Raw genomic sequence first — 25,106 nt, 5'->3', positions numbered from 1 at the left:
ACACAGCTCTGTCACTACACCTCCATCTTGCCCTGCAGCTCTCTCTGCTATTCCTGTACTGACCCCACACAGCTCTGTCACTGCACCTCCATCCTGCCCTGCAGCTCTCTCTGCTATTCCTGTACTGACCCCACACACAGCTCTGTGACTACACCTCCATCCTGCCCTGCAGCTCTCTCTGCTATTCCTGTACTGACCCCACACACAGCTCTGTCACTACACCACCATCCTGCCCTGCAGCTCTCTCTGCTATTCCTGTACTGACCCCACACACAGCTCTGTGACTACACCTCCATCCTACCCTGCAGCTCTCTCTGCTATTCCTGTACTGACCCCACACACAGCTCTGTCACTACACCTCCATCCTGCCCTGCAGCTCTCTCTGCTATTCCTGTACTGACCCCACACACAGTTCTGTGACTACACCTCTATCCTGCCCCGCAGCTCTCTCTGCTATTCCTGTACTGACCCCACACACAGCTCTGTCACTACACCTCCATCCTACCCTGCAGCTCTCTCTGCTATTCCTGCTCTGTGACTACACCACCATCCTGCCCTGCAGCTCTCTCTGCTATTCCTGCTCTGTGACTACTCCACCATCCTGCCCTGCAGCTCTCTCTGCTATTCCTGTACTGACCCCACACACAGCTCTGTCACTGCACCTCCATCCTACCCTGCAGCTCTCTCTGCTATTCCTGTACTGACCCCACACACAGCTCTGTCACTGCACCTCCATCCTGCCCTGCAGCTCTCTCTGCTATTCCTGTACTGACCCCACACCCAGCTCTGTCACTGCACCTCCATCCTGCCCTGCAGCTCTCTCTGCTATTCCTGTACTGACCCCACACACAGCTCTGTGACTACACCTCTATCCTGCCCCGCAGCCCTCTCTGCTATTCCTGCTCTGTGACTACACCACCATCCTGCCCTGCAGCTCTCTCTGCTATTTCTGCTCTGTCACTGCACCTCCATCCTGCCCTGCAGCTCTCTCTGCTATTCCTGTACTGACCCCACACACAGCTCTGTCACTGCACCTCCATCCTGCCCTGCAGCTCTCTCTGCTATTCCTGTACTGACCCCACACACAGCTCTGTCACTGCACCTCCATCCTGCCCTGCAGCTCTCTCTTCTGTTCCTGTACTGACCCCACACACAGCTCTGTCACTGCACCTCCATCCTGCCCTGCAGCTCTCTCTACTATTCCTGTACTGACCCCACACACAGCTCTGTCACTCCACCTCCATCCTGCCCTGCAGCTCTCTCTGCTATTCCTGTACTGACCTCACACAGCTCTGTCACTGCACCTCCATCCTTCCCTGCAGCTCTCTCTGCTATTCCTGTACTGACCCCACACACAGCTCTGTCACTGCACCTCCATCCTGCCCTGCAGCTCTCTCTGCTATTCCTGTACTGACCCCACACAGCTCTGTAACTGCACCTCCATCCTTCCCTGCAGCTCTCTGCTATTCCTGTACTGACCCCACACACATCTCTGTAACTGCACCTCCATAATGCCCTGCAGCCCTCTCTGCTATTCCTGTACTGACCCCACACACATCTCTGTCACTGCACCTCCATCCTGCCCTGCAGCTCTCTCTTCTATTCCTGTACTGACCCCACACACAGCTCTGTCACTGCACCTCCATCCTGCCCTGCAGCTCTCTCTGCTATTCCTGTACTGACCCCACACAGCTCTGTCACTACACCTCCATCTTGCCCTGCAGCTCTCTCTGCTATTCCTGTACTGACCCCACACAGCTCTGTCACTGCACCTCCATCCTGCCCTGCAGCTCTCTCTGCTATTCCTGTACTGACCCCACACACAGCTCTGTGACTACACCTCCATCCTGCCCTGCAGCTCTCTCTGCTATTCCTGTACTGACCCCACACACAGCTCTGTCACTACACCACCATCCTGCCCTGCAGCTCTCTCTGCTATTCCTGTACTGACCCCGCACACAGCTCTGTGACTACACCTCCATCCTACCCTGCAGCTCTCTCTGCTATTCCTGTACTGACCCCACATACAGCTCTGTCACTGCACCTCCATCCAGCCCTGCAGCTCTCTCTGCTATTCCTGTACTGACCCCACATACAGCTCTGTCACTGCATCTCCATCCTGCCCTGCAGCTCTCTCTGCTATTCCTGTACTGACCCCACACACAGCTCTGTCACTGCACCTCCATCCTACCCTGCAGCTCTCTCTGCTATTCCTGTACTGACCCCACACACAGCTCTGTCACTGCACCTCCATCCTACCCTGCAGCTCTCTCTGCTATTCCTGTACTGACCCCACACACAGCTCTGTCACTGCACCTCCATCCTGCCCTGCAGCTCTCTCTGCTATTCCTGTACTGACCCCACACACAGCTCTGTCACTATACCTCCATCCTGCCCTGCAGCTCTCTCTGCTATTCCTGTACTGACCCCACACACAGCTCTGTGACTACACCTCTATCCTGCCCCGCAGCCCTCTCTGCTATTCCTGCTCTGTGACTACACCACCATCCTGCCCTGCAGCTCTCTCTGCTATTCCTGCTCTGTCACTGCACCTCCATCCTGCCCTGCAGCTCTCTCTGCTATTCCTGTACTGACCCCACACACAGCTCTGTCACTGCACCTCCATCCTGCCCTGCAGCTCTCTCTGCTATTCCTGTACTGACCCCACACACAGCTCTGTCACTGCACCTCCATCCTGCCCTGCAGCTCTCTCTTCTATTCCTGTACTGACCCCACACACAGCTCTGTCACTGCACCTCCATCCTGCCCTGCAGCTCTCTCTGCTATTCCTGTACTGACCCCACACACAGCTCTGTCACTCCACCTCCATCCTGCTCTGCAGCTCTCTCTGCTATTCCTGTACTGACCCCACACAGCTCTGTAACTGCACCTCCATCCTGCCCTGCAGCTCTCTCTGCTATTCCTGTACTGACCCCACACACATCTCTGTAACTGCACCTCCATAATGCCCTGCAGCCCTCTCTGCTATTCCTGTACTGATCCCACACAGCTCTGTAACTGCACCTCCATCCTTCCCTGCAGCTCTCTGCTATTCCTGTACTGACCCCACACACATCTCTGTAACTGCACCTCCATAATGCCCTGCAGCCCTCTCTGCTATTCCTGTACTGACCCCACACACATCTCTGTCACTGCACCTCCATCCTGCCCAGCAGCTCTCTCTTCTATTCCTGTACTGACCCCACACACAGCTCTGTCACTGCACCTCCATCCTGCCCTGCAGCTCTCTCTGCTATTCCTGTACTGACCCCACACAGCTCTGTCACTACACCTCCATCTTGCCCTGCAGCTCTCTCTGCTATTCCTGTACTGACCCCACACAGCTCTGTCACTGCACCTCCATCCTGCCCTGCAGCTCTCTCTGCTATTCCTGTACTGACCCCACACACAGCTCTGTGACTACACCTCCATCCTGCCCTGCAGCTCTCTCTGCTATTCCTGTACTGACCCCACACACAGCTCTGTCACTACACCACCATCCTGCCCTGCAGCTCTCTCTGCTATTCCTGTACTGACCCCACACACAGCTCTGTGACTACGCCTCCATCCTACCCTGCAGCTCTCTCTGCTATTCCTGTACTGACCCCACACACAGCTCTGTCACTACACCTCCATCCTGCCCTGCAGCTCTCTCTGCTATTCCTGTACTGACCCCACACACAGTTCTGTGACTACACCTCTATCCTGCCCAGCAGCTCTCTCTGCTATTCCTGTACTGACCCCACACACAGCTCTGTCACTACACCTCCATCCTACCCTGCAGCTCTCTCTGCTATTTCTGCTCTGTGACTACACCACCATCCTGCCCTGCAGCTCTCTCTGCTATTCCTGTACTGACCCCACACACAGCTCTGTCACTGCACCTCCATCCTGCCCTGCAGCTCTCTCTGCTATTCCTGTACTGACCCCACACACAGCTCTGTCACTACACCTCCATCCTGCCCTGCAGCTCTCTCTGCTATTCCTGTACTGACCCCACACACAGTTCTGTGACTACACCTCTATCCTGCCCCGCAGCTCTCTCTGCTATTCCTGTACTGACCCCACACACAGCTCTGTCACTGCACCTCCATCCTGCCCTGCAGCTCTCTCTGCTATTCCTGTACTGACCCCTCACACAGCTCTGTCACTACACCTCCATCCTGCCCTGCAGCTCTCTCTGCTATTCCTGTACTGCCCCCACACACAGCTCTGTCACTGCACCTCCATCCAGCCCTGCAGCTCTCTCTGCTATTCCTGTACTGACCCCACATACAGCTCTGTCACTGCACCTCCATCCTGCCCTGCAGCTCTCTCTGCTATTCCTGTACTGACCCCACATACAGCTCTGTCACTGCACCTCCATCCAGCCCTGCAGCTCTCTCTGCTATTCCTGTACTGACCCCACATACAGCTCTGTCACTGCATCTCCATCCTGCCCTGCAGCTCTCTCTGCTATTCCTGTACTGACCCCACACACAGCTCTGTCACTGCACCTCCATCCTACCCTGCAGCTCTCTCTGCTATTCCTGTACTGACCCCACACACAGCTCTGTCACTGCACCTCCATCCTACCCTGCAGCTCTCTCTGCTATTCCTGTACTGACCCCACACACAGCTCTGTCACTGCACCTCCATCCTGCCCTGCAGCTCTCTCTGCTATTCCTGTACTGACCCCACACACAGCTCTGTCACTATACCTCCATCCTGCCCTGCAGCTCTCTCTGCTATTCCTGTACTGACCCCACACACAGCTCTGTGACTACACCTCTATCCTGCCCCGCAGCCCTCTCTGCTATTCCTGCTCTGTGACTACACCACCATCCTGCCCTGCAGCTCTCTCTGCTATTCCTGCTCTGTCACTGCACCTCCATCCTGCCCTGCAGCTCTCTCTGCTATTCCTGTACTGACCCCACACACAGCTCTGTCACTGCACCTCCATCCTGCCCTGCAGCTCTCTCTGCTATTCCTGTACTGACCCCACACACAGCTCTGTCACTGCACCTCCATAATGCCCTGCAGCCCTCTCTGCTATTCCTGTACTGACCCCACACACATCTCTGTCACTGCACCTCCATCCTGCCCTGCAGCTCTCTCTTCTATTCCTGTACTGACCCCACACACAGCTCTGTCACTGCACCTCCATCCTGCCCTGCAGCTCTCTCTGCTATTCCTGTACTGACCCCACACAGCTCTGTCACTACACCTCCATCTTGCCCTGCAGCTCTCTCTGCTATTCCTGTACTGACCCCACACAGCTCTGTCACTGCACCTCCATCCTGCCCTGCAGCTCTCTCTGCTATTCCTGTACTGACCCCACACACAGCTCTGTGACTACACCTCCATCCTGCCCTGCAGCTCTCTCTGCTATTCCTGTACTGACCCCACACACAGCTCTGTCACTACACCACCATCCTGCCCTGCAGCTCTCTCTGCTATTCCTGTACTGACCCCACACACAGCTCTGTGACTACGCCTCCATCCTACCCTGCAGCTCTCTCTGCTATTCCTGTACTGACCCCACACACAGCTCTGTCACTACACCTCCATCCTGCCCTGCAGCTCTCTCTGCTATTCCTGTACTGACCCCACACACAGTTCTGTGACTACACCTCTATCCTGCCCAGCAGCTCTCTCTGCTATTCCTGTACTGACCCCACACACAGCTCTGTCACTACACCTCCATCCTACCCTGCAGCTCTCTCTGCTATTTCTGCTCTGTGACTACACCACCATCCTGCCCTGCAGCTCTCTCTGCTATTCCTGTACTGACCCCACACACAGCTCTGTCACTGCACCTCCATCCTGCCCTGCAGCTCTCTCTGCTATTCCTGTACTGACCCCGCACACAGCTCTGTGACTACACCTCTATCCTGCCCCGCAGCTCTCTCTGCTATTCCTGTACTGACCCCACACACAGCTCTGTCACTGCACCTCCATCCTGCCCTGCAGCTCTCTCTGCTATTCCTGTACTGACCCCTCACACAGCTCTGTCACTACACCTCCATCCTGCCCTGCAGCTCTCTCTGCTATTCCTGTACTGCCCCCACACACAGCTCTGTCACTGCACCTCCATCCAGCCCTGCAGCTCTCTCTGCTATTCCTGTACTGACCCCACATACAGCTCTGTCACTGCACCTCCATCCTGCCCTGCAGCTCTCTCTGCTATTCCTGTACTGACCCCACATACAGCTCTGTCACTGCACCTCCATCCAGCCCTGCAGCTCTCTCTGCTATTCCTGTACTGACCCCACATACAGCTCTGTCACTGCATCTCCATCCTGCCCTGCAGCTCTCTCTGCTATTCCTGTACTGACCCCACACACAGCTCTGTCACTGCACCTCCATCCTACCCTGCAGCTCTCTCTGCTATTCCTGTACTGACCCCACACACAGCTCTGTCACTGCACCTCCATCCTGCCCTGCAGCTCTCTCTGCTATTCCTGTACTGACCCCACACACAGCTCTGTCACTATACCTCCATCCTGCCCTGCAGCTCTCTCTGCTATTCCTGTACTGACCCCACACACAGCTCTGTGACTACACCTCTATCCTGCCCCGCAGCCCTCTCTGCTATTCCTGCTCTGTGACTACACCACCATCCTGCCCTGCAGCTCTCTCTGCTATTCCTGCTCTGTCACTGCACCTCCATCCTGCCCTGCAGCTCTCTCTGCTATTCCTGTACTGACCCCACACACAGCTCTGTCACTGCACCTCCATCCTGCCCTGCAGCTCTCTCTGCTATTCCTGTACTGACCCCACACACAGCTCTGTCACTGCACCTCCATCCTGCCCTGCAGCTCTCTCTTCTATTCCTGTACTGACCCCACACACAGCTCTGTCACTGCACCTCCATCCTGCCCTGCAGCTCTCTCTGCTATTCCTGTACTGACCCCACACACAGCTCTGTCACTCCACCTCCATCCTGCCCTGCAGCTCTCTCTGCTATTCCTGTACTGACCCCACACAGCTCTGTAACTGCACCTCCATCCTTCCCTGCAGCTCTCTCTGCTATTCCTGTACTGACCCCACACACATCTCTGTAACTGCACCTCCATAATGCCCTGCAGCCCTCTCTGCTATTCCTGTACTGACCCCACACACATCTCTGTCACTGCACCTCCATCCTGCCCTGCAGCTCTCTCTGCTATTCCTGTACTGACCCCACACAGCTCTGTAACTGCACCTCCATCCTTCCCTGCAGCTCTCTGCTATTCCTGTACTGACCCCACACACATCTCTGTAACTGCACCTCCATAATGCCCTGCAGCCCTCTCTGCTATTCCTGTACTGACCCCACACACATCTCTGTCACTGCACCTCCATCCTGCCCTGCAGCTCTCTCTTCTATTCCTGTACTGACCCCACACACAGCTCTGTCACTGCACCTCCATCCTGCCCTGCAGCTCTCTCTGCTATTCCTGTACTGACCCCACACAGCTCTGTCACTACACCTCCATCTTGCCCTGCAGCTCTCTCTGCTATTCCTGTACTGACCCCACACAGCTCTGTCACTGCACCTCCATCCTGCCCTGCAGCTCTCTCTGCTATTCCTGTACTGACCCCACACACAGCTCTGTGACTACACCTCCATCCTGCCCTGCAGCTCTCTCTGCTATTCCTGTACTGACCCCACACACAGCTCTGTCACTACACCTCCATCCTGCCCTGCAGCTCTCTCTGCTATTCCTGTACTGACCCCACACACAGCTCTGTGACTACGCCTCCATCCTACCCTGCAGCTCTCTCTGCTATTCCTGTACTGACCCCACACACAGCTCTGTCACTACACCTCCATCCTGCCCTGCAGCTCTCTCTGCTAATCCTGTACTGACCCCACACACAGTTCTGTGACTACACCTCTATCCTGCCCAGCAGCTCTCTCTGCTATTCCTGTACTGACCCCACACACAGCTCTGTCACTACACCTCCATCCTACCCTGCAGCTCTCTCTGCTATTTCTGCTCTGTGACTACACCACCATCCTGCCCTGCAGCTCTCTCTGCTATTCCTGTACTGACCCCACACACAGCTCTGTCACTGCACCTCCATCCTGCCCTGCAGCTCTCTCTGCTATTCCTGTACTGACCCCGCACACAGCTCTGTGACTACACCTCTATCCTGCCCCGCAGCTCTCTCTGCTATTCCTGTACTGACCCCACACACAGCTCTGTCACTACACCTCCATCCTACCCTGCAGCTCTCTCTGCTATTCCTGCTCTGTGACTACACCACCATCCTGCCCTGCAGCTCTCTCTGCTATTCCTGCTCTGTGACTACACCACCATCCTGCCCTGCAGCTCTCTCTGCTATTCCTGTACTGACCCCACACACAGCTCTGTCACTGCACCTCCATCCTGCCCTGCAGCTCTCTCTGCTATTCCTGTACTGACCCCACACACAGCTCTGTTACTGCACCTCCATCCTGCCCTGCAGCTCTCTCTGCTATTCCTGTACTGACCCCACACACAGCTCTGTCACTACACCTCCATCCTATCCTGCAGCTCTCTCTGCTATTCCTGTACTGACCCCACACACAGCTCTGTCACTGCACCTCCATCCTGCCCTGCAGCTCTCTGCTATTCCTGTACTGACCCCACACACAGCTCTGTCACTACACCTCCATCCTGCCCTGCAGCTCTCTCTGCTATTCCTGTACTGACCCCACACACAGCTCTGTCACTGCACCTCCATCCTGCCCTGCAGCTCTCTCTGCTATTCCTGTACTGACCCCACACACAGCTTTCTCACTACACCTGCATCCTGCCCTGCAGCTCTCTCTGCTATTCCTCTACTGACCACACACACAGCTCTGTCACTGCACCTCCATCCTGCCCTGCAGCTCTCTCTGCTATTCCTGTACTGACCCCACACACAGCTCTGTTACTGCACCTCCATCCTGCCCTGCAGCTCTCTGCTATTCCTGTACTGACCCCACACACAGCTCTGTCACTACACCTCCATCCTGTCCTGCAGCTCTCTCTGCTATTCCTGTACTGACCCCACACACAGCTCTATCACTGCCCCTCCATCCTGCCCTGCAGCTCTCTCTGCTATTCCTGTACTGACCCCACACACATCTCTGTCACTGCACCTCCATCCTGCCCTGCAGCTCTCTCTGCTATTCCTGTACTGACCCCACACACAGCTCTGTCACTACACCTCCATCCTGCCCTGCAGCTCTCTCTGCTATTCCTGTACTGCCCCCACACACAGCTCTGTCACTGCACCTCCATCCAGCCCTGCAGCTCTCTCTGTTATTCCTGTACTGACCCCACATACAGCTCTGTCACTGCACCTCCATCCTGCCCTGCAGCTCTCTCTGCTATTCCTGTACTGACCCCACATACAGCTCTGTCACTGCACCTCCATCCTGCCCTGCAGCTCTCTCTGCTATTCCTGTACTGACCCCACACACAGCTCTGTCACTGCACCTCCATCCTGCCCTGCAGCTCTCTCTGCTATTCCTGTACTGACCCCACACACAGCTCTGTCACTGCACCTCCATCCTGCCCTGCAGCTCTCTCTGCTATTCCTGTACTGACCCCACACACAGCTCTGTCACTCCACCTCCATCCTGCCCTGCAGCTCTCTCTGCTATTCCTGTACTGACCCCACACAGCTCTGTAACTGCACCTCCATCCTTCCCTGCAGCTCTCTCTGCTATTCCTGTACTGACCCCACACACATCTCTGTCACTGCACCTCCATCCTGCCCTGCAGCTCTCTCTGCTATTCCTGTACTGACCCCACACACAGCTCTGTCACTACACCTCCATCCTGCCCTGCAGCTCTCTCTGCTATTCCTGTACTGCCCCCACACACAGCTCTGTCACTGCACCTCCATCCAGCCCTGCAGCTCTCTCTGCTATTCCTGTACTGACCCCACATACAGCTCTGTCACTGCACCTCCATCCTGCCCTGCAGCTCTCTCTGCTATTCCTGTACTGACCCCACATACAGCTCTGTCACTGCACCTCCATCCTGCCCTGCAGCTCTCTCTGCTATTCCTGTACTGACCCCACACACAGCTCTGTCACTGCACCTCCATCCTGCCCTGCAGCTCTCTCTGCTATTCCTGTACTGACCCCACACACAGCTCTGTCACTGCACCTCCATCCTGCCCTGCAGCTCTCTCTGCTATTCCTGTACTGACCCCACACACAGCTCTGTCACTCCACCTCCATCCTGCCCTGCAGCTCTCTCTGCTATTCCTGTACTGACCCCACACAGCTCTGTAACTGCACCTCCATCCTTCCCTGCAGCTCTCTCTGCTATTCCTGTACTGACCCCACACACAGCCCTGTCACTACACCTCCATCCTGCCATGCAGCCCTCTCTGCTATTCCTGTACTGACCCCACACACATCTCTGTCACTGCACCTCCATCCTGCCCTGCAGCTCTCTCTGCTATTCCTGTACTGACCCCACACACAGCTCTGTCACTACACCTCCATCCTGCCCTGCAGCTCTCTCTGCTATTCCTGTACTGACCCCACACACAGCTCTGTCACTGCACCTCCATCCTGCCCTGCAGCTCTCTCTGCTATTCCTGTACTGACCCCACACACAGCTCTGTCACTACACCTCCATCCTGCCCTGCAGCTCTCTCTGCTATTCCTGTACTGACCCCACACACAGCTCTGTCACTGCACCTCCATCCTGCCCTGCAGCTCTCTCTGCTATTCCTGTACTGACCCCACACACAGCTCTGTCACTACACCTCCATCCTGCCCTGCAGCTCTCTTTGCTATTCCTGCACTGTGATACATTTATTATTTACCGTCACTACTGGTTATGTAGACTTTATTTTACTGGGATTAAATAATAGTGAGTGTATATGTGTGTCTGTGGGTTATTTGCGGGTAGTATCACCTTGATAGTAATTGAGTGATCCTGGCATACACCGTGATCTGATATGTTAGGGGCCCTGTCCTATTACTAGGTCAGTATGTTTCATTCTCTAGGACGAATCATTGATTGGCATGGATATAAGCTCTATAGTACTTCCTGTCCACATGTGCTACCTCTCTATAGTATTTCCTGTCCAGCATCATGTATTACCTCTCTATTGTATTTCCTGTCTAGCCTCATGTGCCACTTCTCTATAGTATTTCCTGTCTAGCCTCATGTGCTACCTCTCTATAGTATTTCCTGTCCAGCCCCATGTGCTACTTCTCTATAGTATTTCCTGTCTAGCCTCATGTGCTACCTCTCTATAGTATTTCCTGTCCAGCCCAATGTGCTACCTCTCTATAGTATTTCCTGTCCAGCCCCATGTGCTACCTCTCTATAGTATTTCCTGTCCAGCCCCATTTGCTACCTCTCTATAGTATTTCCTGTCCAGCCCCATGTGCTACCTCTCTATAGTATTTCCTGTCCAGCCCCATGTGCTACCTCTCTATAGTATTTCCTGTCTAGCCTCATGTGCTACCTCTCTATAGTATTTCCTGTCCAGACCCATTTGCTACCTCTCTATAGTATTTCCTGTCCAGCCTTATGTGCTACCTCTCTATAGTATTTCATTTCCAGCCCCATGTGCTACCTCTCTATAGTATTTCCTGTCCAGCCTAATGTGCTACCTCTCTATAGTATTTCCTGTCCAGCCTAATGTGCTACCTCTCTATAGTATTTCCTGTCCAGCCTTATGTGCTACCTCTCTATAGTATTTCCTTTCCAGCCTTATCTGCTACCTCTCTATAGTATTTCCTGTCCAGCCTCATTTGCTACCTCTCTATACTATTTCCTGTCAAGCCTAATGTGTTACCTCTCTATAGTATCTCCTGTGTAGCCTTATAGTATTTCCTGTCCAGCCTCATGTGCTATCTCTCTATAGTATTTCCTGTCCAGCCTCATGTATTACCTCTCTATAGTATTTCCTGTCCAGCCCTATGTGCTACCTCTCTATAGTATTTCCTGTCCAGCCTCATGTGCTACCTCTCTATAGTATTTCCTGTCCAGCCACATATGCTACCTCTCTATAGTATTTCCTGCCCAGCCTCGTGTGCTACCTCTCTATAGTATTTCCTGTCCAGCTTAATGTGTTACCTCTCTATAGTATTTCCTGTCCAGCCTCATGTGATATCTCTCTATAGTATTTCCTGTCCAAACTCATGTGCTACTTCTCTATAGTATTCCTGTCCAGCCTCATTTGCTACCTCTTTGTAGTATTTCCTGTCCAGCCTCATGTGCTACCTCTCTATAGTATCTCCTGTGTAGCCTTATAGTATTTCCTGTCCAGCCTCATGTGCTATCTCTCTATAGTATTTCCTGTCCAGCCTCATGTATTACCTCTCTATAGTATTTCCTGTCCAGCCCCATGTGCTACCTCTCTATAGTATTTCCTGTCCAGCCTCATGTGCTACCTCTCTATAGTATTTCCTGTCCAGCCTCATGTGATATCTCTCTATAGTATTTCCTGTCTAGCCTCATGTGCTACCTCTCTATAGTATTTCCTGTCCAGCCCCATTTGCTACCTCTCTATAGTATTTCCTGTCCAGCCTTATGTGCTACCTCTCTATAGTATTTCATTTCCAGCCCCATGTGCTACCTCTCTATAGTATTTCCTGTCCAGCCTAATGTGCTACCTCTCTATAGTATTTCCTGTCCAGCCTAATGTGCTACCTCTCTATAGTATTTCCTGTCCAGCCTTATGTGCTACCTCTCTATAGTATTTCCTTTCCAGCCTTATCTGCTACCTCTCTATAGTATTTCCTGTCCAGCCTCATTTGCTACCTCTCTATACTATTTCCTGTCAAGCCTAATGTGTTACCTCTCTATAGTATCTCCTGTGTAGCCTTATAGTATTTCCTGTCCAGCCTCATGTGCTATCTCTCTATAGTATTTCCTGTCCAGCCTCATGTATTACCTCTCTATAGTATTTCCTGTCCAGCCCTATGTGCTACCTCTCTATAGTATTTCCTGTCCAGCCTCATGTGCTACCTCTATAGTATTTCCTGTCCAGCCACATATGCTACCTCTCTATAGTATTTCCTGCCCAGCCTCGTGTGCTACCTCTCTATAGTATTTCCTGTCCAGCTTAATGTGTTACCTCTCTATAGTATTTCCTGTCCAGCCTCATGTGATATCTCTCTATAGTATTTCCTGTCCAAACTCATGTGCTACTTCTCTATAGTATTCCTGTCCAGCCTCATTTGCTACCTCTTTGTAGTATTTCCTGTCCAGCCTCATGTGCTACCTCTCTATACTATTTCCTGTCAAGCCTAATGTGTTACCTCTCTATAGTATCTCCTGTGTAGCCTTATAGTATTTCCTGTCCAGCCTCATGTGCTATCTCTCTATAGTATTTCCTGTCCAGCCTCATGTATTACCTCTCTATAGTATTTCCTGTCCAGCCTCATGTGCTACCTCTCTATAGTATTTCCTGTCCAGCCTCATGTGATATCTCTCTATAGTATTTCCTGTCCAGCCTCATGTGCTATCTCTCTATAGTATTTCCTGTCCAGCCACATATGCTACCTCTCTATAGTATTTCCTGCCCAGCCTCGTGTGCTACCTCTCTATAGTATTTCCTGCCCAGCCTCATGTATTACCTCTCTATAGTATTTCCTGTCCAGCCTCATGTGCTACCTCTCTATAGTATTTCCTGTCCAGCCTCATGTATTACCTCTCTATAGTATTTCCTGTCCAGCCTCATGTGCTACCTCTCTATAGTATTTCCTGTCCAGCCTCATTTGCTACCTCTCTATAGTATTTCCTGTCCAGCCTCATGTGCTACCTCTCTATAGTATTTCCTGTCCAGCCTAATGTGTTACCTCTCTATGGTATTTCCTGTGTAGCCTCATAGTATTTCCTGTCCAGCCTCATGTAATATCTCTCTATAGTATTTCCTGGCCAGCCTCATGTACTACCTCTCTATAGTATTTCCTGGCCAGCCTCATGTGCTACATCTCTATAGTATTTCCTGCGTAGCCTTGTGAGCTAATCTGTTGCTATGAGTCACTTGGCCACCACAAGGCCAGAAACTGAAGTCCCATCCTTAGTTCTCCACTCTGTCTATAGGTGGATGTGTGAAGTCTATGTTCATGTGGAATAATAAAGAATTGAGCAATGATATGTGGTTTGTATGGGGGCTAAAGGACTGGAGACCCTCAGTCAATGGAAAACTTCCACCAAAGTGATTTGGTTTTGAATCAATAAAACGCAAGGAATTATTGCTTTATTTGATTTGTTTAATCTATCCTAACGGCTAGGGGGAAGTTCGTATGATAGTGAAATTTTGATACAAAAATGTGACCTGACTCTTCGAAGTAGAAATCAAGTGAAAAAAATGCTTCTTCAACACACATAGAGAATCCCCCAGTGGTCCCAAGCAATGCAAATAGAAAAACAAAAAGAGTGAATATTTGTTGACCACACTCAAATACAACTGTGAGTTTAATGCTTGCTATTAAATGAACTTAGGGTTTTGAATAAATCAATACTTAAAACTCCCCAGAAATATGCAAATAATAGTGTAGTATTGTATAGTGTATGGCCCCTAGAAAGTGAGCCCCAAACTCCCCCAAATGTGTGATCTCCACTAATTATACCTTATTTTTCCGCAGGTCGAGAAGAGACGGTGTTGAGTTATGAGACTGTTGTACATATGGAAGGTATCTGTCTGTCAGTTTGCAATGTGAAGTTAGGGATCAGGATAGCTTTAAAGGGGCTAGTGCTAGTTTGGCCCTCCAGTAAAGGGGGCTAGTGCCTGGTTGGCCCTTACTGTGTGTTCCCCCACTAAAGGGGACTAGTGCCGGGTTGGCCCATACTGTATGGGCTGGTTTGGCCCGTACTGTATGGGCCAGTTTGGCCCGTACTGTATGGGCCAGTTTGGCCCGTACTGTATGGGCCAGTTTGGCCCATACTGTGTGTTTCTTCCAGTAAAGGGGACTAGTGACGGGTTTGCCCATACTGTGTGTTCCTCCAGTAAAAGGGGACTATAGCCATATTAGCCCATAGTGTGTTGTTACGACACTCACCGCCAGGTAGATAAAGCCGCCATTTAGTGAATAATCCCCTTCTCCAGAAATGCAGTTTTAATCCAGACGATCGTCAAACTCCCGAACGGAGCATACGAACGCGGCAACTCCCGATCAGCAATTCAGTCGAACTCCTTCCACAGCTAGAAATAACAAAAGTACTGTCCCAATAATAAATCCCTCCACAAACGAGACCAAGCTCCGTCTTGAAGGTCAAACAGGAATGTGTCTAATGGGGGCTACCTGCCCGGTATTTATGCGGGTCTCCACAAGGTGGACACTCCCCTAGGGGACCTTGTGGAAGACTGTAAGACATATTGGACAGTAGCCAATCGCAGTGGCTTCAATATAAGCCCTTCCCATCTTACCCATAAATCCTTCTTCTCTATCCCGGAGATAATTGGGAAGAAATCTAATTATCTCCCAGGATAGAGACAATCGCCATTTTAAAATACAATAGGAAAAATACAATAAAATACATAATTTAAGAAATACCGAATGCATATGGTTCGTGTAACGTATCCCCAGATAGCCTGGACCTGAGAGCATATTTCTACCGAATAGCGCTCAGATCCGATGTACCTAGTTCAATCGCCATGGAGTCAAAGTCTTTCACAAGTCCTTCGGTATACAAATGACTCCATGGGACGGCTATCTGGGTAAAGTCCATACGAATGTTAGAAACTCCCGAACTGACCGGTGTTCGTACGCCTCGACGAAATAGAAGGCGGGCGTCGACTTCCAGCAGTGTCCGGCAGATAAAGTGGTCGTTTTTAGTTCCATAGGATTTGTACCGAACACCGCTGATTCTCTTCGTGTCCCAAAATGGCCGCCGCCTCGTGGTCGGCATACGAACGACGACCACCCGTACGAATGGAATGGAGAGGTGTCTGCGGTTAACCGCAATGTTCTAATTGGGGCCAATAGGTTAACCAGCAGCACACTCCTCTCCTGGGTGGCCGTCCGTTCGTTAGTTTCAATCGGTATTTGGAGAAACACACGAACAGGGGCATACGGACAGGAAATCCAGCGAAATTAAGGCAAACAGGCAAACCAGCAATATAAGTCTATACAGATGGATCTGTCACATGTGTGTTCCTCCAGTACAGGGGACTGTTGCCGGATTGGCCCATAATGATTGTAACTCCAGTAAAGGGGACTAGTGCCAGTTTGGCCCATACTGTGTGTTCCTCCAGTAAAAGGGGACTATAGCCATATTAGCCCATAGTGTGTTGTTACGACACTCACCGCCAGGTAGATAAAGCCGCCATTTAGTGAATAATCCCCTTCTCCAGAAATGCAGTTTTAATCCAGACGATCGTCAAACTCCCGAACGGAGCATACGAACGCGGCAACTCCCGATCAGCAATTCAGTCGAACTCCTTCCACAGCTAGAAATAACAAAAGTACTGTCCCAATAATAAATCCCTCCACAAACGAGACCAAGCTCCGTCTTGAAGGTCAAACAGGAATGTGTCTAATGGGGGCTACCTGCCCGGTATTTATGCGGGTCTCCACAAGGTGGACACTCCCCTAGGGGACCTTGTGGAAGACTGTAAGACATATTGGACAGTAGCCAATCGCAGTGGCTTCAATATAAGCCCTTCCCATCTTACCCATAAATCCTTCTTCTCTATCCCGGAGATAATTGGGAAGAAATCTAATTATCTCCCAGGATAGAGACAATCGCCATTTTAAAATACAATAGGAAAAATACAATAAAATACATAATTTAAGAAATACCGAATGCATATGGTTCGTGTAACGTATCCCCAGATAGCCTGGACCTGAGAGCATATTTCTACCGAATAGCGCTCAGATCCGATGTACCTAGTTCAATCGCCATGGAGTCAAAGTCTTTCACAAGTCCTTCGGTATACAAATGACTCCATGGGACGGCTATCTGGGTAAAGTCCATACGAATGTTAGAAACTCCCGAACTGACCGGTGTTCGTACGCCTCGACGAAATAGAAGGCGGGCGGCGACTTCCAGCAGTGTCCGGCAGATAAAGTGGTCGTTTTTAGTTCCATAGGATTTGTACCGAACACCGCTGATTCTCTTCGTGTCCCAAAATGGCCGCCGCCTCGTGGTCGGCATACGAACGACGACCACCCGTACGAATGGAATGGAGAGGTGTCTGCGGTTAACCGCAATGTTCTAATTGGGGCCAATAGGTTAACCAGCAGCACACTCCTCTCCTGGGTGGCCGTCCGTTCGTTAGTTTCAATCGGTATTTGGAGAAACACACGAACAGGGGCATACGGACAGGAAATCCAGCGAAATTAAGGCAAACAGGCAAACCAGCAATATAAGTCTATACAGATGGATCTGTCACATGTGTGTTCCTCCAGTACAGGGGACTGTTGCCGGATTGGCCCATAATGATTGTAACTCCAGTAAAGGGGACTAGTGCCAGTTTGGCCCATACTGTGTGTTCCTCCAGTAAAAGGGGACTATAGCCATATTAGCCCATAGTGTGTTGTTACGACACTCACCGCCAGGTAGATAAAGCCGCCATTTAGTGAATAATCCCCTTCTCCAGAAATGCAGTTTTAATCCAGACGATCGTCAAACTCCCGAACGGAGCATACGAACGCGGCAACTCCCGATCAGCAATTCAGTCGAACTCCTTCCACAGCTAGAAATAACAAAAGTACTGTCCCAATAATAAATCCCTCCACAAACGAGACCAAGCTCCGTCTTGAAGGTCAAACAGGAATGTGTCTAATGGGGGCTACCTGCCCGGTATTTATGCGGGTCTCCACAAGGTGGACACTCCCCTAGGGGACCTTGTGGAAGACTGTAAGACATATTGGACAGTAGCCAATCGCAGTGGCTTCAATATAAGCCCTTCCCATCTTACCCATAAATCCTTCTTCTCTATCCCGGAGATAATTGGGAAGAAATCTAATTATCTCCCAGGATAGAGACAATCGCCATTTTAAAATACAATAGGAAAAATACAATAAAATACATAATTTAAGAAATACCGAATGCATATGGTTCGTGTAACGTATCCCCAGATAGCCTGGACCTGAGAGCATATTTCTACCGAATAGCGCTCAGATCCGATGTACCTAGTTCAATCGCCATGGAGTCAAAGTCTTTCACAAGTCCTTCGGTATACAAATGACTCCATGGGACGGCTATCTGGGTAAAGTCCATACGAATGTTAGAAACTCCCGAACTGACCGGTGTTCGTACGCCTCGACGAAATAGAAGGCGGGCGGCGACTTCCAGCAGTGTCCGGCAGATAAAGTGGTCGTTTTTAGTTCCATAGGATTTGTACCGAACACCGCTGATTCTCTTCGTGTCCCAAAATGGCCGCCGCCTCGTGGTCGGCATACGAACGACGACCACCCGTACGAATGGAATGGAGAGGTGTCTGCGGTTAACCGCAATGTTCTAATTGGGGCCAATAGGTTAACCAGCAGCACACTCCTCTCCTGGGTGGCCGTCCGTTCGTTAGTTTCAATCGGTATTTGGAGAAACACACGAACAGGGGCATACGGACAGGAAATCCAGCGAAATTAAGGCAAACAGGCAAACCAGCAATATAAGTCTATACAGATGGATCTGTCACATGTGTGTTCCTCCAGTACAGGGGACTGTTGCCGGATTGGCCCATAATGATTGTAACTCCAGTAAAGGGGACTAGTGCCAGTTTGGCCCATACTGTGTGTTCCTCCAGTAAAAGGGGACTATAGCCATATTAGCCCATAGTGTGTTGTTACGACACTCACCGCCAGGTAGATAAAGCCGCATTTAGTGAATAATCCCCTTCTCCAGAAATGCAGTTTTAATCCAGACGATCGTCAAACTCCCGAACGGAGCATACGAACGCGGCAACTCCCGATCAGCAATTCAGTCGAACTCCTTCCACAGCTAGAAATAACAAAAGTACTGTCCCAATAATAAATCCCTCCACAAACGAGACCAAGCTCCGTCTTGAAGGTCAAACAGGAATGTGTCTAATGGGGGCTACCTGCCCGGTATTTATGCGGGTCTCCACAAGGTGGACACTCCCCTAGGGGACCTTGTGGAAGACTGTAAGACATATTGGACAGTAGCCAATCGCAGTGGCTTCAATATAAGCCCTTCCCATCTTACCCATAAATCCTTCTTCTCTATCCCGGAGATAATTGGGAAGAAATCTAATTATCTCCCAGGATAGAGACAATCGCCATTTTAAAATACAATAGGAAAAATACAATAAAATACATAATTTAAGAAATACCGAATGCATATGGTTCGTGTAACGTATCCCCAGATAGCCTGGACCTGAGAGCATATTTCTACCGAATAGCGCTCAGATCCGATGTACCTAGTTCAATCGCCATGGAGTCAAAGTCTTTCACAAGTCCTTCGGTATACAAATGACTCCATGGGACGGCTATCTGGGTAAAGTCCATACGAATGTTAGAAACTCCCGAACTGACCGGTGTTCGTACGCCTCGACGAAATAGAAGGCGGGCGGCGACTTCCAGCAGTGTCCGGCAGATAAAGTGGTCGTTTTTAGTTCCATAGGATTTGTACCGAACACCGCTGATTCTCTTCGTGTCCCAAAATGGCCGCCGCCTCGTGGTCGGCATACGAACGACGACCACCCGTACGAATGGAATGGAGAGGTGTCTGCGGTTAACCGCAATGTTCTAATTGGGGCCAATAGGTTAACCAGCAGCACACTCCTCTCCTGGGTGGCCGTCCGTTCGTTAGTTTCAATCGGTATTTGGAGAAACACACGAACAGGGGCATACGGACAGGAAATCCAGCGAAATTAAGGCAAACAGGCAAACCAGCAATATAAGTCTATACAGATGGATCTGTCACATGTGTGTTCCTCCAGTACAGGGGACTGTTGCCGGATTGGCCCATAATGATTGTAACTCCAGTAAAGGGGACTAGTGCCAGTTTGGCCCATACTGTGTGTTCCTCCAGTAAAGGGGACTAGTGCCAGTTTGGCCCATACTGTGTGTTCCTCCAGTAAAGGGTACTATTGCCGGTTTGGCCCATACTGTGTGTTCCTCAAGTAAAGGAGTTGGCCTATACTGTATGGGCCGGTTTGGCCCATACTGTGTGTTCCTCCAGTAAAGAGGACTAGTGCCAGTTTGGACCATACTGTGTGTTCCTCCAGTAAAGGGGACTAGTGCCAGTTTGGCCCATACTGTGTGTTCCTCCAGTAAAGGGTACTATTGCCGGTTTGGCCCATACTGTATGTTCCTCCAGTAAATGGTACTATTTGCGGTTTGGCCCATACTGTGTGTTCCTCCAGTAAAGGGGACTAGTGCAGGGTTGGCCCATACTGTGTGTTCCTCCAGTAAAGAGGACTAGTGCCGGGTTGGCCCATACTGTGTGTTCCCCCAGTAAAGGGGACTAGTGCAGGGTTGGCCCATACTGTGTGTTCCTCCAGTAAAGAGGACTAGTGCCGGGTTGGCCCATACTGTGTGTTCCTCCAGTAAAGGGGACTAGTGCCAGTTTGGCCCATAATGTGTGTTCCTCCAGTAAAGGGGACTTTTGCCGGGTTGGCCCATACTGTGTGTTCCTCCAGTAAAGTGGGTTCTCCATGTATGTTCTCTCTTGGGAAGATTTAAAACAAGAACTGTAGAAGGATTTGAGGGCAAGTGAATGCATGGACAAGATCACCAATGGAGCTGATTCTCCAGATAACACATTGGCCTCAATTTAATAAACTTTCCAAATGATCTAAAACTGTAAGAAAAACCTTCCCAGTGATTTATCTACAAATATTTCCATAGACCTGAATGTTGACCTCCCAACATGCTGATCTTGTGTTTTCTTTCCTCCAGTGCACTATGCCCGACCAATTATCATACTGGGCCCTGGGAAGGACAGGGTGAATGATGACCTCCTGTCTGAATTTCCAGACAAGTTTGGCTCCTGTGTTCCTCGTAAGTATCTTGATAAGTAGAAAATGAACCAGTGAAAACGATTGATAAAATGGAATATATTTTTAGTGAATGCTATTCATGAATGGATACACAATCCTCCATTACACAGTCCTAAAGTCATCACCCGGAGTCCGAGGCTCTCTCATCGTACACGCACGTGGAGCTCTCAGGATTGTAGACTATTCCCAAACTGTATCATGATAAAAGAAATGGATGTGAAGGAAATAAACTGCCGGCGAATTAATAATTCCTGCTCTGTCACTAAATATATGTTAGAGAAATGCATCCCATAATAGCTGTCTCTTTATAGAATGTTCTAGACATAGATTTTGCATATTGTTTGCATCATTTAAAGGAAACTATTTTTGTGTAACATCTTAGATACGACAAGACCCAAGAGGGACTACGAGGTCGACGGCAGAGATTATCACTTTGTGTCTTCTCGGGAAAAGATGGAGAAGGACATTCAAGGCCATAAATTCATCGAAGCTGGACAATATAATGGCCATTTGTACGGAACGAGTGTGCAGAGTGTTAGGGAGGTAGCGGAGCAGGTACGTGTGACACTCTGTATACAGTGTGCCGGGTTGGTTCATTAACTAGGTCCATGTCACAATCTCTTCTTTTAATCTCTTAGGGGAAGCATTGTATCCTCGACGTCTCCGCAAATGCTGTAAAACGCCTACAAGCTGCACAGCTCCAACCGATTGCCATTTTTATACGGCCCAAATCTCTGGAAAATATTCTGTGAGTTAATTCTGTCTCTCTGTGTCCCGTGTCAGTGTGTAAGAACCCCACAACCCCCAATAAGCCACAAATGTAGCTGGTCAGTCTGTCATCTTGGTACTTAAGCTGCTTCAATTATTCAATCAGTCTGTGGGTCGGTCAGTCAGTCTGATCTAGAACTGGTTCATTTATTCAGTCAGTCTGTGGGTCGGTCAGTCTGGCTGTTCTAGAACTGGTTTATTTATTCAGTCAGTCTGTGGGTCGGTCAGTCTGGCTGTTCTAGAACTGGTTTATTTATTCAGTCAGCCTGTGGGTCGGTCAGTCTGGCTGTTCTAGAACTGGTTTATTTATTCAGTCAGTCTGTGGGTCGGTCAGTCTGGCTGTTCTAGATCTGGTTCATTTATTCAGTCAGTCTGTGGGTCGGTCAGTCTGGCTGTTCTAGAACTGGTTTATTTATTCAGTCAGTCTGCGGGTCGGTCAGTCTGGCTGTTCTAGATCTGGTTTATTTATTCAGTCAGTCTGTGGGTTTGGTTGTTGGAACCATTATCACTCCATGGTTAGTTTGATTACTAGACTGACTGTTCTCGTGTTAGTCTTAGCATGTCGGTGGTTAGAACCCGTAATTGTAGCACGTTTCAATCTTTTAATATTTAGATTTCTTTTTTCAGAGAAATTAACAAGCGTCTGACCGAAGAACAAGCTAGAAAAACCTATGAGAGGGCAACCAAACTGGAGCAGGACTTTACAGAGTGCTTCTCAGGTGAGTGAAGGCTAGAAGGTCTCTCTGTATGGGCTAATAGCTATCTTTGTGCGCATGACGTGGCCAATTTAATGGCACTTTGTTTATGAATTGTACATTTTGACAGATAGCAAACTGTGGTACAATGTAGATAGCTGTGTGTATTGACAAATAGCTGTGCATGTGCTAACTGTTCTTTCGCTTTCCCAACCCCTGTAATTCTTTCGTCACATTTTCTTACATGACCTTGTTTTTCTGTTATGCCATCCTTCTCCTCCCATCCTTTCCTGACTCTATTTTTTTTCCTTCTCTATTCTAGCGGTGGTTGAAGGAGAAAGCTTTGAAGAGGTCTACCATAAAATAAAAGGGATTATTGAAGACCTCTCAGGGCCCTATATCTGGGTTCCTTCCAGAGAAAGACTTTAAAATCCAGCACTTCCCCCCCACCCATTATGAAGCAGCGGAGATTCCTCTCTCCCCCGGAGCATTTTACATCTGGGGGCAATAAGGCACTCTGGATACTTGCCATTCACCACATCTTGCCGCTCCTCCTGGGGTGCCTTATTACTTCTCACAGGGGCTGAGGACTCCTTACCACACTGGAGAGTGGAGCGATTGTTCAGTACTTGTGTCTGTATACGTGTTTACACACAAACACAAGTAGACCAGCATTCTGCTCTTCTTTTCTAACCAAGCTCCTTGGGTGAGTGGTTTTGTCGTGTTCCCACCCCTGCGGTATGCAGTGGGTGTGGCATTCTGCAGCCCCACCCATTGAAGCCGGTGGGGCATGGTGTATAAAGAGACTTTTAGTCCTGTTTTTTTTAACTCGCTGTCTGCGTTTATCTTGTGCATGCGTCTTATACTGGAGGGGGGACCTAATTTATGGGCAGACACCTTGTTCCCCCCATCCTACGCATATGCCCTGAAAAGAGGTGGCAAGATGGACAAGTACTGCCCAGTGAAGGGCAGAAGATCCCTGGATGTCACAGAGCTTCTCTCTATACCCTCACCAAACAAACCATATCTCTCTGCAGAGCATCTGGAGGAGACTAATGATGTGCAGGACATCGGGAAGAGCAGTGCTCTGCAGGGCGGTGGGTAGTGGGGAGTAATCACTGCTCTGCAGAGCTGCAGGAATGGAGACATGTTCTACAGATCGTTGTGGAAGGTGGATGAACCCTTTTAGTGCTAGTGAGTTTTCTTAGCATTATTTATGTTCCCTTCCTGGCACTAGCAGAATGTAAACGGGTAATGGACGAGAAGAGGAAACAGCGCAATGCTCTGCAGAAATGTGGGACTGCAGTGAGTTAAGGACTAGATGCTCTGTTGGGATTTGACAGACAAGGGGTTACATACAGTACAGTAATAAAAAAATAAAACTATTTTATGTGGATAAATAAAATGTTATATATTTATCTGCTGGCTCCCAGTGCTTCTATTAATTACACTAAATGTATACAAATATTAAATAATACAATAATAACCACTTTGCATCAAATATCAAATACACAATGCCATATAATACACTGAGAGTAACACCCACTGCCATATAATACACTGAGAGCAACACTCGCTGCCATATAATACACTGAGAGCAACACTCGCTGCCATATAATACACTGAGAGTAACACTCGCTGACATATAATACACTGAGAGTAACACTCACTGCCATATAATACACAGAGTAACACTGCCATATAATACACTGAGAGTAACACCCACTGCCATATAATACACTGAGAGTAACACTCACTGCCATATAATACACTGAGAGCAACACTCGCTGCCATATAATACACTGAGAGTAACACTCACTGCCATATAAAACACTGAGAGTAACACTTGCTGCCATATAATACACTGAGAGTAACACTCGCTGCCATATAATACACTGAGAGTAACACTCGCTGCCATATAATACACAGAGTAACACTAGCTGCCATATAATACACTGAGAGTAACACTCACTGCCATATAATACACTGAGAGTAACACGCGCTGACATATAATACACTGAGAGTAACACTCGCTGACATATAATACACTGAGAGTAACACTTGCTGCCATATAATACACTGAGAGTAACACTCGCTGCCATATAATACACTGAGAGTAACACTCGCTGCCATATAATACACTGAGAGTAACACTCACTGCCATATAATACACAGAGTAACACTAGCTGCCATATAATACACTGAGAGTAACACTCGCTGCCATATAATACACTGAGAGTAACACTCGCTGACATATAATACACAGAGTAACACTAGCTGCCATATAATACACTGAGAGTAACACTTGCTGCCATATAATACACTGAGAGTAACACTCGCTGCCATATAATACACTGAGAGTAACACTCGCTGACATATAATACACAGAGTAACACTAGCTGCCATATAATACACTGAGAGTAACACTCACTGCCATATAATACACTGAGAGTAACACTCACTGCAATAGAATACACTGAGAGTAACACCCACTGCCATATAATACACAGAGTAACACTACCATATAATACACTGAGAGTAACACTCGCTGCCATATAATACACTGAGAGTAACACTCGCTGCCATATAATACACTGAGAGCAACACTCGCTGCCATATAATACACTGAGAGTAACACTCACTGCCATATAATACACAGAGTAACACTGCCATATAATACACTGAGAGTAACACCCACTGCCATATAATACACTGAGAGTAACACTCGCTGCCATATAATACACTGGGAGTAAC

The 25,106-nt window shown here is 49.5% G+C and overlaps 1 protein-coding gene across 7 annotated transcripts in view; it reads left to right on the top strand.

Annotated features, from left to right (window-relative positions):
• Positions 1-23,770, top strand: part of DLG4 (discs large MAGUK scaffold protein 4) — a 404,912-nt gene extending 381,142 nt beyond the window's left edge. For all 7 annotated transcript variants that reach the window (XM_063449834.1, XM_063449832.1, XM_063449833.1 and 4 more), the window contains 6 exons: positions 14,567-14,614; positions 20,789-20,890; positions 21,272-21,444; positions 21,528-21,637; positions 22,285-22,376; positions 22,675-23,770. In XM_063449834.1, coding sequence (XP_063305904.1) covers positions 14,567-14,614; positions 20,789-20,890; positions 21,272-21,444; positions 21,528-21,637; positions 22,285-22,376; positions 22,675-22,781 — 632 coding nt within the window. In that variant the 3' untranslated portion in view covers positions 22,782-23,770. The remainder of the gene's footprint in view (positions 1-14,566; positions 14,615-20,788; positions 20,891-21,271; positions 21,445-21,527; positions 21,638-22,284; positions 22,377-22,674) is intronic.
• Positions 23,771-25,106: the final 1,336 nt, after the last annotated feature.

This window comes from Pelobates fuscus, chromosome 3, assembly GCF_036172605.1.
Source record: "Pelobates fuscus isolate aPelFus1 chromosome 3, aPelFus1.pri, whole genome shotgun sequence".
In the NCBI taxonomy this organism is placed as follows: domain Eukaryota; kingdom Metazoa; phylum Chordata; class Amphibia; order Anura; family Pelobatidae; genus Pelobates; species Pelobates fuscus.
This window is presented reverse-complemented; position numbering and strand designations above follow the sequence as displayed.